At 42.8% G+C, this 12607-nt stretch overlaps 1 protein-coding gene across 4 annotated transcripts in view; it reads left to right on the top strand.

The window, feature by feature from the left end:
* Positions 1-12607, top strand: part of LOC101329554 (UDP-glucuronosyltransferase 1A1) — a 64615-nt gene extending 52008 nt beyond the window's left edge. For 2 of the 4 annotated variants that reach the window (XM_033859496.2, XM_019923625.3), the window contains exons 2-5: positions 7515-7646; positions 8322-8409; positions 8698-8917; positions 11271-12607. In XM_033859496.2, the coding sequence (XP_033715387.1) occupies positions 7515-7646; positions 8322-8409; positions 8698-8917; positions 11271-11568 (738 nt within the window). In that variant the 3' untranslated portion in view covers positions 11569-12607. Of the gene's footprint in view, positions 1-662; positions 1826-7514; positions 7647-8321; positions 8410-8697; positions 8918-11154 lie in introns of those variants that run through there. The other 2 variants (XM_004322351.4, XM_073807084.1) reach the window with 2 other exon arrangements.

Raw genomic sequence — 12607 nt, 5'->3', positions numbered from 1 at the left:
ACAGCATGGAAGTAACTTAAAAAACTAAAAATAGAGCTACCATATGACCCAGCAATCCCACTACTGGGCATATACCCTGAGAAAACCATAATTCAAAAAGAGACATGTACCACAATGTTCATGGCAGCTCTATTTACAATAGCCAGGACATGGAAGCAACCTAAATGTCCATCGACAGATGAATGGGTAAAGAAGATGTGGCACAAATATACAATGGAATATTACTCAGCCATAAAAAGAAATGATATCGAGTTATTTGTAGTGAGGTGCATGGACTTGGAGTCTATCATACAGAGTGAAGTAAGTCAGAAAGAGAAAAACAAGTACTGTATGCTAACACAAATATATGGAATAAAAAAAAATGGTTATGATGAACCTAGGGGCAGGACAGGAATAAAGACACAGATGTAGAGAATGGACTTGAGGACACGGGGAGGGGGAAGGGGAAGCTGGGACGAACTGAGAGAGTGGCATGGACATATATACACCACCAAATGTAAAACAGATAGCTAGTGGGAAGCAGCCGCATACACAGGGAGATCAGCTCGGGTGCTTTGCAACCACCTAGAGGGGTGGGATAGGGAGGGTGGGAGGGAAGCTCAAGAGGGAGGAGATATGGGGATATATGTATACATATAGCTGATTCACTTTGTTGTACAGCAGAAACTAATACAACATTGTAAAGCAATTATACTCCAACAAAGATAAAAAAAATGTGATTCAAGTGATTGTTAAGGGATTCCAGCCAGTTAAACTGTTGTTGCCTATGAAGAGACCTAGTCAAGTTGTACCCTTTTTATCTCTAAAAGTAAACTTCCAGGTACCACTAGCTGACTGACAGCGATTGTCATGTGACCTAATCAAACATTAACTTGGTGTACAGTTTGGTTCTTGCGCTGTGTAAGTGGGAGAGGGCAGACCTCCGGCAGGTGACAGTCTTGGTAGCAACGGCAGGGGCACCATGACAGCAGGGTCCCAGGGTCCACGTCCACTCATCCTGGGCCTGCTGCTGTGTGCGCTTGGCCCTGCCCTGACGCAGGGTGGGAAGCTGTTGGTGGTCCCCATAGACGGCAGCCGCTGGCTGAGTTTGGTTCGGATCGTCCAGCAGCTGCAGCGCAAGGGACATGACATAGTGGTCCTCGCACCCGACGCCTCCATGTACGTTAAAGAAGGGGCATTTTACACCTTGAAGAGGTATCCCGTGCCATTCCGAAGGGAGGACTTGGAAGTGGCTTTTATAAACCTTGGGCGTAGTGTTTTTGAGAACGACCCTTTTCTGCAGCGCATGGTCAAAATATACAAGAAAATCAAAGATGACTCAGCTCTACTCTTTTCCGCCTGCTCCCATTTACTGCACAACAAGGAGTTGATGTCCTCCCTGGCAGAAGGCAGCTTTGATGCTGTACTGACAGACCCTTTCCTTCCCTGCGGCCCCATCGTGGCCCAGTACCTGGCTGTGCCTGCTGTGTTCTTCTTGAATGGACTGCCGTGCAGCCTGGACTTCCAGGGTACCCAGTGCCCCAACCCACCGTCCTATGTGCCCAGGCCTCTGTCCTTTAACTCAGATCGCATGACCTTCCTGCAGCGGGTGAAGAACATACTCATTGCCTTGTCAGAGAGCTTTCTGTGCAATGTGGTTTATTCCCCGTACGCACCACTTGCCTCGGAAGTCCTTCAGAAAGACGTGACTCTCCAGGACCTTATGAGCTATGCATCTATCTGGCTTCTCAGAAGTGACTTTGTAAATAATTACCCAAGGCCCATCATGCCCAATACAGTTTTTATTGGTGGGATCAACTGCGCTAGCAAAAAGCCACTATCTCAGGTGTGTATTTGAGTGGGAACTTTAAATGCCTGTAGTCTAGCAAGTGCTTTGGGTAGATGAGCTCGCCACAGATGCTGAATGAGCATGCTGAGATAGTCTCAAATGTCCTCTCTCGTTGATATCTCACCAGTCTCCTAGGTCTGAGTTGTAATTTATAGCTGTCTTTGGCATCATCTTCTGGCTTATTTCTTTTATCAGATACTTCAGGAAAGTGTATTTTGGCCACTTTATTTTGTGTGCTCCAGCAGATAATAATCAATTAGATGCAACATCGTTTAAATGCCATAAACACAGCATGCTGGGTTCAGGGTTCCTTGCAGAGAACAAAATTGTGCTTTATGCACTTTGCCTGTGACTGGGTCAGGCTCACAGGAGTCAAGATTGCTGAAATCATTTTTTGATATCTATAGATCCCAGCAGGGAAAATTGCCTTTATGTTCCTGATTAAAGGTTCATTTCTAGATATTCTGATAGGCTGAATCCTGCAGTTCCATTTCCTCTACTAAGCAAATCACCAGATAGCCAGGTTCTGACAATGGGCAGAAAGTTCATGCATCTCTCTTAAATGCTTATATGTTAATTTTTTTCCCCTACACCATGCAGAAAAGTAGCATTCACATCCTCTTCCAAGTCTCAACAGAGGAGATAGAGAATAGCAGGAGAGGCTCCTTCAAAAGGGGGTTTGGGAAGGATTCTTCAAGAAGATGACATTTCAGTGGGCGTGCATTCATTTATTTTTCAAGTATTGGTTGAGAATCTGCTGGTAGCCCAGGCACTTTCCAGGTGCTGAGTCTGGCTCCTACTATGGGGCTATCATCACCCTTGGAGAGCGATGAATCTTATTTCCAGCGTGCCCCTGACGTGGTTCATATTTTAAATGATCATGTAATTGTCACAGCCAGGAGAAACTCTGGGCAGCGGGAAGAAAACCAGGAGAAATCAAGTGTCAGGTGGATGCCTCTACCTCACTGCTGCAAGACAGGGTCTCCATACTCTGTCTTCCGCCCCTGTAATGTGGAGAGAGAGCTGATAATCCCTCAAAAGTCCTATGGCAATAAGATTCTGAGAAATGGCCCGTTGGACACATTTGTGTCTGATGGGGTGGTCTGGTGAAGAAAGAAGGAGGTGGTGTTGATTTTCTGAAAGCAAGATGAGAAAACCTAAGAGTATAGAAAACCATTAATGATTCTCTTTCAGACAGAGGAAAAGGAAGGGGTGAAATATCATCAAACCAACGGGCGTATCTCAGGTCAAAGGAAAGAAAGCTAGCCAGCATATCCAAGTGAGATTTTCATTTCATTGCTTTGCGTTAAGTTTGCCATGGATTTTTGGCAAACCGTCTTTATTTATTTAAATGATTTCCTTCTTTATTTTGGATGTTTAATGGGAGAGGCTGAAGAACGTTATCAACTGCCTTTCTTGCTATCATGTTTTTATATCATTTATTGATATATTTTTTCCCCTGTAAATTTGTCTAAGTGGTGAATTGTATTGAGTATGTATTGGTTGCTGCCTTGTTTGGTGCAAATAAGCTTAGGTGTGAGAATGTCTCTGTAAGTTGTACCAAATAGTAGCTCTCCTTGTCCTATTTTAAGTGCTTTTAATTTGAAATTCCCCGTTTTTGGATACTAATACCACCATTCCTGCATTATTTTTGTTTACACTTCTCTAGTGCCTCTTTACTACTCCATATCATCAACCTTCTTCTTTCTCTTTAAACAACATGGAGCTGATATTCTTAACCTAGTCAGGCAGATTCCTTTAATAGTTGAATTTTTCCTGTTTGTACTTAACAATTGATAGATTTGATTATAATTCTTCCAGTTTATTTTTATTTTGCTTTGTCATCTCCCCTTTTCTTGATTTTTGCTGGTTTGTCACGTTGCTGTTATCTTTTTTCCTTTTTATTAATTAAAGAATGTTACTCTGTGCTTCCCTCCCTCTAGTGGGGACCAACCTACTCCCAATGCTATTGGTAAAGGTCCAGAACTTATCAAGAATAAAGATAAAAATCTTTGGTAATGAGAGTCCATAGAGAAAGCACAGCCTGGTGCTGGGCATACCTTTGGGGTGTCTGAAAGAATAAAGATGATAGAACAGTGTCGAGAGCAAAGGCATGAAACTCAAGAATTCCAAGATGTCACTCCCCTCTCAGGGTGAGAGACCACCTTTACAGACATGTAGGGTTACAGAGATGACATCCATACATCCACATTAATTGTAAGGAAAATAGCCAAACAGAAGATGGGTGAGAACATACTTGAAGATGACGAGGAAAAGAAAGAGTGCCGACCAGGGAAGCCTGCAATGTTTGTAAGTGGCTCTGAATGTATAATGATAAAGCGACATGTTTCCAACATACTAAAGGTTTCACGAGGCTTTCTTGCAAAACAAAAGGCATTTGGGAAGGAAAAATCTAATAAAAGCCTGGAACTGAAAATACTAAACTTGCAGCAAAAGTCAGGATTTTTATATTAAAAGCTTCCTTGGAGTAGGCAAGTCTTTTCGCTTTGGGGAGCCTTATTTTTTTGGAATGGGATAAGAGCTGGGGGGTCAAGGTTTATTTCAGTCATCACATGGCTTCGCTCTTTGCCCATTCCAGAGACTGTGAAATCGGGGCAAGGTTTAGGGGAACTTTTGCCAAGTAGGGGGTAGACCTTACCATTACTGAATCCTGTACTGGCCCAGAATCGACACTGGCCGTGATAACACAAGCTCTGCAGCTTGCCCTTCTGTGTTCTGTAAACGGACTTTCATGGCATTTAAACTCCAGCCAAGTGATATTACCTAACTTTGGGTGTTTATGGCCCTGCACGTTCCTTCTGTGTTAATCACATCCTACGGTGGCTGAGTGGCTGTGGAAGGGTATGGAAGGAGGGGACATTGGCCCTTTCTAGACAAGGTTAAAGTGAGAGTGGGTTTCATGAAGGAGAGGAGGTCCTAGGAAATTTAGGAAATTCAGCATGGTCGGCGGGGACGATGATACCCACTCCCTGACCTTTCAGATGGGCCCAATGGGAAAGACCAAGACACAGCTGCCAGGAGCCAGGGCCCTAGAACAGGGCCTGAGGCTGGTGGGGGCAGACTAGACAGTGGGATGGGCTGGCAGTAGGGCTGGTCAGTGGCTTTACTGGCGTGCTTGGGATCAAGCTTGGCAGCCGTCTCTGAAAATCGTGTGCTGAGCCCCGTCTGAAGTCTCCTAGCTCACATCCAGGGGAGCCAGCATCCTGGTTTGTCCAGGACTGTTCTGGTTTTAACACTGAAACTCCCAGGAAACCCCGCAGTTCTGGGCAAAGCCAACCACATCACGCAGTCTCACTAATGCCCTTGGCACTCTTTGGAGACGTATAAAACCGTCTGGAGACTCTCAAGGAGTTAATTAGATCATTAATAACCAACAGTTGGGGGAAAATTGCCCTACTTATGCCGTGCTCTATCTCCTTTAAGCAGATTCCCACTGCGTATGTGTGTGCCCCTGCGTGTGTGTGCATGCAGGTGTGTGTGCATGTATTTCCTGAAGCCTGGAGCACTCTGGCATTGGCTCTGAAGTTTGGGAACAGATCAGGCTGAGCTAAGATTATTGTTGAGGGCTGAATCTAGGGGCTTCCTTCCTCTCTTCCTGAAACACACCCACCGCTCATCTCCAGGTTGTAACGCTAATGGTTAAAACTGCTGTTCTTCTCATTGAACCGTTTTGTCGCATCCTTTCAGAGCTTTTGTTTGACATCCGTCTCTAAGTCTATTCCTTATTACTTTAGGGAAGGGCCTTTGCCAGGTCGTAAACTAGGATCTGTATTTACTAGTTGGGATCCCTGCCATCTCTGATTCTCACCCCATACACACAGACATTTTCTAAAATCCTGTCTTCCTGCTTTATTCAAGGGAACCACGGATTGCTCGTGTTCTAGTGGTTGTAAGATTCATTGTTAACTGGAAAATCAATCACGGTGTACAGTTCAAATACACCAAAACTCACTTGATTAACAAAATTACTCCTTGGGAATTCCCTGGCGGTCCAGTGGTTAGGACTCTGTACTTTCACTGCCCAGGGCCTGGGTTCAATCCCTGGTTGGGGGCCTAAGGTCCCACAAGCCGCACGGCACGGACAAAGAGAAAAAAAATTATTCCTTGATAAAAAAAGTCGACTTAATGGCAATAGGACGCCGTTGGCAAAGGGAAGGACTTTGAATCAATTCAGCCCCCCCGTTTGGGAATGATGCTGCCTCCCATGCAGAGGGCAACAAGCTGGTGTAATCTGCAGAGGGCTTAGCGTGTGGCCCCCTCTCTGTTCTTCATTCCTCATTCCCTCTGTCATCTGGCCCAGAAGTTTCTTCAGAAAGTCCCATTGCCTCATTTGAGCTTTGTCCTTAAATAGCCAAGGCCGTAATGCCTGCGGATGGTCCTGGTTGGCTGCCTCCTGAGACAATGGAGCAGCCTTACCTGTGCAGCCTTCCTTGGATGACCATGACGGACATAGTGATATAAGGAATCAGCTTCTGGGACAGGACGTGAGCACTCTGTGAGGGTCATACGCCGGGTGGGTGAAGATTCTGCCTGTTTCTCCTTCCCACCAGTGGCTTTGGTAGTTTGGTAGTCAGGGTTTACTCACATGCCCTTGACCTTCTCTGAACTCCACAGAAGGGGCTCAGATCTCTGGGACACACTTGGCAAGAGTTCCTGTCCCCTATTTTGTATTTTTCTCACCTAGTTTACTTTTCACAGTACGTTAAGGAACCAGCAAAGAAAGATTCAGATAAACTTCCGGATACTCTTCTTGCTAACGCAGGCAAGTTCACTTAAACTCTTAGAAACTCTTCTCCAGGAAAGGTGGAAAAATGCACGGTTGACTGGTTGAATTTCACCACTGAGTTGACATGAACATGATCTTTAATCATCCAAGTGCGTTCGGCTGCCGTGTGGGAAACTGCCCTAGGCTGCAGGGAGGCGAGAGCTATGAAAGGATGTTTTTGCTACTTGAGGCTTTTTCCTTAATCGTGAGTCTAATCCTTAATGCTGTCTGTAGCTTTCTGCTCTGACTCCATTCATTCTTTCAGTATAAAAGAATATTCTAGAAACCTTGAAAAGTAATACAGGTCTTTACTGTAGATTTTCTTAGACAGGCAATACGGGAGCTTTAGTCCATAGAAAGCTTTCCGAAGTCCTCTTTGGACGGTGTTCCTCTCCTCCAATGTTTCCTTCCCCAGAATCTGCTGAAAGGCTCTCTCCTCTCTCCAGGATGCCCCTTTCCCTCTCCTCCCTCCACCCCGTTGCCTTCAACCCTCTGCTTCAGCCCTGCGCACCCTTAAAGGCCTGCTTATGTCCCAGACTTTCCCAGCTGCCTGAAGCCCTGGGGAAGTGGATCTGGTCTTACCTCCGATCACTTTTCTTTTGGAAACTTGGCACATTACCTGGATTCTGTATCTCAAAGAAGAAACCAAGTGATAACTCTGTAAGCAGGAAGCCTTCCTCCTGTGGGATGGAAGGCAGTTAGGGAGGGAGGGATGCTCTAACACACACTGATGCTTTGTGTCTCTATCACACACACACACACACACACACACACACACACACACACACACTCCTTTAATCACATTCTTAAGAGGAAGATACCTGATTCATAGCTGAATGTATGCTGTCGCCAAAGAATATGAGAAAAAAATTTAACTGGAAATTTCTCTTCTGGTCCTAGGAATTTGAAGCCTATGTAAATGCTTCTGGAGAACATGGAATTGTGGTCTTCTCTCTGGGCTCAATGGTCTCAGAGATTCCGGAGCAGAAAGCTACGGAAATTGCTGATGCTTTGGGCAAAATACCTCAGACAGTAAGAAGATTCTACGTGATTTTTTTTTATCTGTCTTCACAAGAGTTCTAACCCCAGGCTTTCAGTACCTAAATTAATTCTATGAGTTGGGCTTTAGGCTTGGGTTTCCCTGCCACTTCCCAATTATTAATCCAAAGCTGTTCTTTTTTTGCAATTTCACCCTCAACTACTCTGTTAAAACATGATCCACTTCACGAGGAGGTCTCTTTCTCTCTAAGTGACTCAAAAGTATATTAGAATTTATTTTTAAAAATAAAATGGGCAGGATAGTGTTCCTTCATATTGCATAAGAATATTTCTCCAAAAAGCTCTTGCTTAGAACCCTGGATTTGTTTCTTATATTTCTGCTTTAATAGTTCTATGCCCACTCATTTTGTTAAGTAAACTTTCCCTTGAAGTGCAGAGAAGTGCAAAAATCGTAAATGTACAGCTTGATGAATGTTCACAAGTTCACAAAGTGAACAGACCCGTGGAATCAAGCCTCTGGAACAAGACACAGAATGTTACCCATCCCCAGAAGCCTTCTTAGTCACTATACCTCCCACCCTTGCCAAGGTTATATTCATTCAGAGAGACTCCACTTTCTAGCTACTATAGCAGATGTCTTGCTTTGTTTTAAAAATCATATTATGTTCCTAAACTTTGTTTTTTTTTTTTTTTTTTTGCTTCTGCAAGGTCCTGTGGCGGTACACTGGGACTCCACCGCCGAATCTTGCGAAGAATACAAAACTTGTCAAGTGGCTGCCCCAAAATGATCTGCTTGGTACGTGGGGAGGATTTGATGTGTAGGTCAAACCAAGGTTAAATTAAGAAAGTGGCTCAGGCAGGGCTATTCTAAAGAACTGTTTAGCCGGAAAATATTATGGCCAATGTATCTCATGTTGCTTTTTACCCAGTAGGACATCTCAACTCACATTTTCTTCTGCACGTTTCTGCAAGGGCCACGTGTGGATGGCACTGGGTCCTGAGAGTGCTTTCAGAACCTAGACGATGTCAGGTTGTGAAACTCAGTGGCTTGACTGCTGGCATCTCTCCCTGTTTTGCTTCTCAGGTCACCCAAAGACTCGGGCCTTTATCACACATTCCGGCTCCCACGGTGTTTATGAAGGAATATGTAATGGTGTTCCGATGGTGATGATGCCCTTGTTTGGTGATCAGATGGACAATGCAAAGCGCATGGAGACCCGAGGGGCCGGAGTAACCTTGGACATCCTGGAAATGAGTTCAAAAGATTTAGAAAATGCCCTGAAAACTGTCATCAGTGACAAAAGGTAAGAGAGAAGCTACCAAGGAATACTACTTATATTTTGGCCATCGCTTCACAGTAAATCTTCAGATGTGAAAACAAATACATCAAGATCTAATTTATAAGCAAGAAGATTTGGGGTTATTATTATTCCTTTTAGAAAAAGATGCTTTAATTCCTAGGGAATTTATCACAGAAGTGATCTTAAATATTATTTCCCCTGGTATACTTAAAACTCCAGTTAAAAAAAAAACAATGTCAATATAATAGATGTCTGATCTATAAGTTCCTGCAAAGAGAGAAGTATTCCATTACAAGAAACATAGTGTCCGTAAGATAAAAACAAACCAGGTGCTTAAAGGTAAAGCTTTTCCGAGCGCTGAAACCTGTGAGAAATTTTGTCCGTGGGGTTTATTAATATGTGTGTGTGTGTGTGTGTGTGTTTGTGTGTGTCATGTGATATGACAAAGGCTTATAATAAAAGCAAAGTCAAGTTTGTTCAAATGTGGCTATGGAAACAATTCAAAAGGCAAAAAGCCACCAGATCAAATTATCTCTGCACGAACTTTATTGTATTGCTACAAGTGATAGGCTGATCAAAACCTTATGAGAAGAAGTGATTGCCAGCAGTGGACTTCATCCAATGATCAATCATGTATGTGCGTGTGCACATGCATGTGTGTACGGATCTATGACAGTGTCAGGAGCCTTCACCCATACTTGCTTCATTTTGAAGGAGGACAGATGTGAAAAGACTGGAGTGTGTTCAGATGGGAGGACACACTACACAGGGGGACACTTTGAAGGAGGACAGATGTGAAAAGACTGGAGTGTGTTCAGATGGGAGGACACACTACACAGGGGGACGCCGAGCCTGGACAAGGAAAACGTGCTAGAAACGATGGTGCTCGCATGTGTGTGATGCCTGTGAATAAAAAGAATTGTCTGCATAACCCCAGGGTAAAGTGCTCACAGTGTCAGTAACAACCTTCCCAGAGCAGTTGCTGTGGTTCTTATCCATCATTCCGACTGGCTCCTGCAGCCCAGCATGTCGGCATCGGGCGATGCTGCTCACATAGCACAATTAAAGCCCGATTTCTTTCCAGATGCTGGAAACTCATTCTTGAGGCTCATATTAGTGATGTAATTTTGACCTTTCATTCAGTGGTATGGACAACTACTTGTAACCTAAAAATGACTTGGTAGAAATTCTCTGGTACATTATCATTAAAAAAAAGCAAAAAACACTGATCGGTCAGCTTAAGTTACTAACTAACTTCATCTCTTCATTTCTGAGCCATCTCCGATTGTGAATCTCCATGTTCCCAACACTCTAAGCTGGGACTGGACCTACATAAAATAAAAAAAAGTGGAAAAATTTCCAACATCAGATTATACAACCAGGCCATATCAGGTGCTCAATAAATATTGAATGAATGAATGAAAGTCCAAGAAAATCTATTTTATAAGAGAAGATTTATATACAAGGAAGATGTTTAACAATTTATGGCCACATATTAATAGTACATTATAATAATGTATACAAATAAAATGATGGACATAGTCAAGAAAAGCAATGATCATAACTGCTCCTGAATAAGCGCCTCACTTTTCAAGTTCTTCTCTCTTTTCTTTCCCTTTGCCTTCTTCTTGTCCTTCTCGTCGTCCTCCTTCTCCTTCCTCTTTTAGTGCATCCGTACTAAGGGTTGGAGTACGTAACCCATTTTGGATTTGGATATTCTGACTCAGCTATCAACACAGTCCAAAATAAACAGGAATCCATTTTTCTTTAACGGGCTGCAAAGACACTGCCTCATGCAAAAGTTAGCACTTGGAGGTTTGATGTTTCGACAGTTGAGTTGAAAGCATAGCACTGTCTTGGAGATGGCACTTAAAAATGGCTTTTACTTTGGCTAGAAGTGATCGTTTACACTCTCACTGAATGGGAAATCATTAATAATTTCTGAGATGACCTTTTCCTTTATTTCTTTATCTTGTTACCAAAAAAGTATGATCAACTGCCTACAAAGATATCACTAAAAAGAAAAGAAGAAAAGTAGGAAGCAAGTTTCAAATAATTTAAAATTATAATTTTAACTTACAGTTTTCTTTCTTCCTTGCTCCCTTCCTTTCTTTCTTTCCTTCTTTCTCTTTCTTTCTTTCTTTTTCTCTTTCCTTCCTTCCTCCCTCCCTCCCTCCTTTCTTTCTTTCTTTCTTTCATAAAGAATATTTAGTGTGTGTTTTCTTTTCTGGTTACAATAGAAACTGCCAAGTTTGGAAAATCTGGTAGCGTTCCTAACTGGAAGCAAGCATAGAGAGAGGATGGTTCCCTACTGTTGGTGTTCCAGACATTCACATAACTGTCTTTGTGTGTTCAGCTATAAGGAAAACATCATGCGCCTCTCTAGCCTTCACAAGGACCGCCCCATGGAGCCTCTAGACCTGGCTGTATTCTGGGTGGAGTTTGTGATGAGGCACAAGGGGGCGCCACACCTGCGCCCTGCAGCGCATGACCTCACCTGGTACCAGTACTACTCTTTGGATGTGATCGGCTTCCTCCTGGCGGTCGTACTGACAGTCATCTTCGTCACCTTTAAGGGCTGTGCCTTTGCCTTCCGGAAATGCTTCGGGAAAAAAGAGCGAGTGAAGAAATCTCATAAATCCAAGGCACACTGAGAACTGGGTTGGAAACTTGCAAAAAGAGTCACAGGTTAAATTCATGTTATGCTTATTCAAGAAATACTTTGCCAGAAAATAACACCCCAGAGTGTGTCTTAAAAAATAAAAATGATCTAAACATTAGTCACACATACAGGTAGAGATATTTAAATATCTTTTCTGCTCCCTCCAGTATCTTTAATCTGGACTACACGTGTCATCTTTCAAATCACTTGCAAAGAGGGTTGGATAGGTCCCTCCTTCCACCTGCAGTACTTTACCTACTCAGAAATGGGGCCTGTTTGGGAGCCACAGCTTCCCACCACCGCTCCCCCCTCACCCCCGGAGAGTTGTAACCTCATCTTCTGGCATCTGTAGGTGGTTGTGATAGATTCCTTTACCAATAATGGCTGGCTCTAAATTATGCTCATGCTTCCCAGATGTCACTTTGTGCATTTAAGTAAGGAAACGTTCATTCCTTGTACTTGATATGATATGAATGAATGGTATAGATTTCTGACTTTGGGGGGAACGAATGATGTATAAAATTGATGGGTGATATGCCTGAGCAGATAGTCATTGCTTGAGCCAAATGGATCTGAGTTTGACAAAAGCCTAAATTACAGAGACTGGCAAGTATATTTTCTCTGATGTAATAACTAAAAACATTAATAAATTCGTATAAATTATATTTATTAGGTGGTCTCTTCATGGGTGTTGCATTTATTTATTGTTAAACTACATGTTCTAACTACAAAAGTAATGCATGATTCTGACAGAAAATTTGAAAAATATAGAGGTGTACACACACAAGGAAATTAAATTCACTATTAACCATGTTCCCTGCAAGTAACCACAGTTAGTAAATATTTTGGCAAATGTATATAGTTATAAAATATTGCAAAGATACCAAATATATCTAGTGTTTATTAACATTCTTCCTTCATTTCATCCTATTGTGAATGTTCTCTCCAGGTCTTTGTATAATATTTAATGTGTTTTAAGTGGCCAAGGAATATTCTATTTCATGAATATACCAGGATTTATTTAACCACTA

The sequence above is a fragment of the Tursiops truncatus genome, chromosome 7 (assembly GCF_011762595.2).
Source record: "Tursiops truncatus isolate mTurTru1 chromosome 7, mTurTru1.mat.Y, whole genome shotgun sequence".
In the NCBI taxonomy this organism is placed as follows: Eukaryota; Metazoa; Chordata; class Mammalia; order Artiodactyla; family Delphinidae; genus Tursiops; species Tursiops truncatus.
This window is presented reverse-complemented; position numbering and strand designations above follow the sequence as displayed.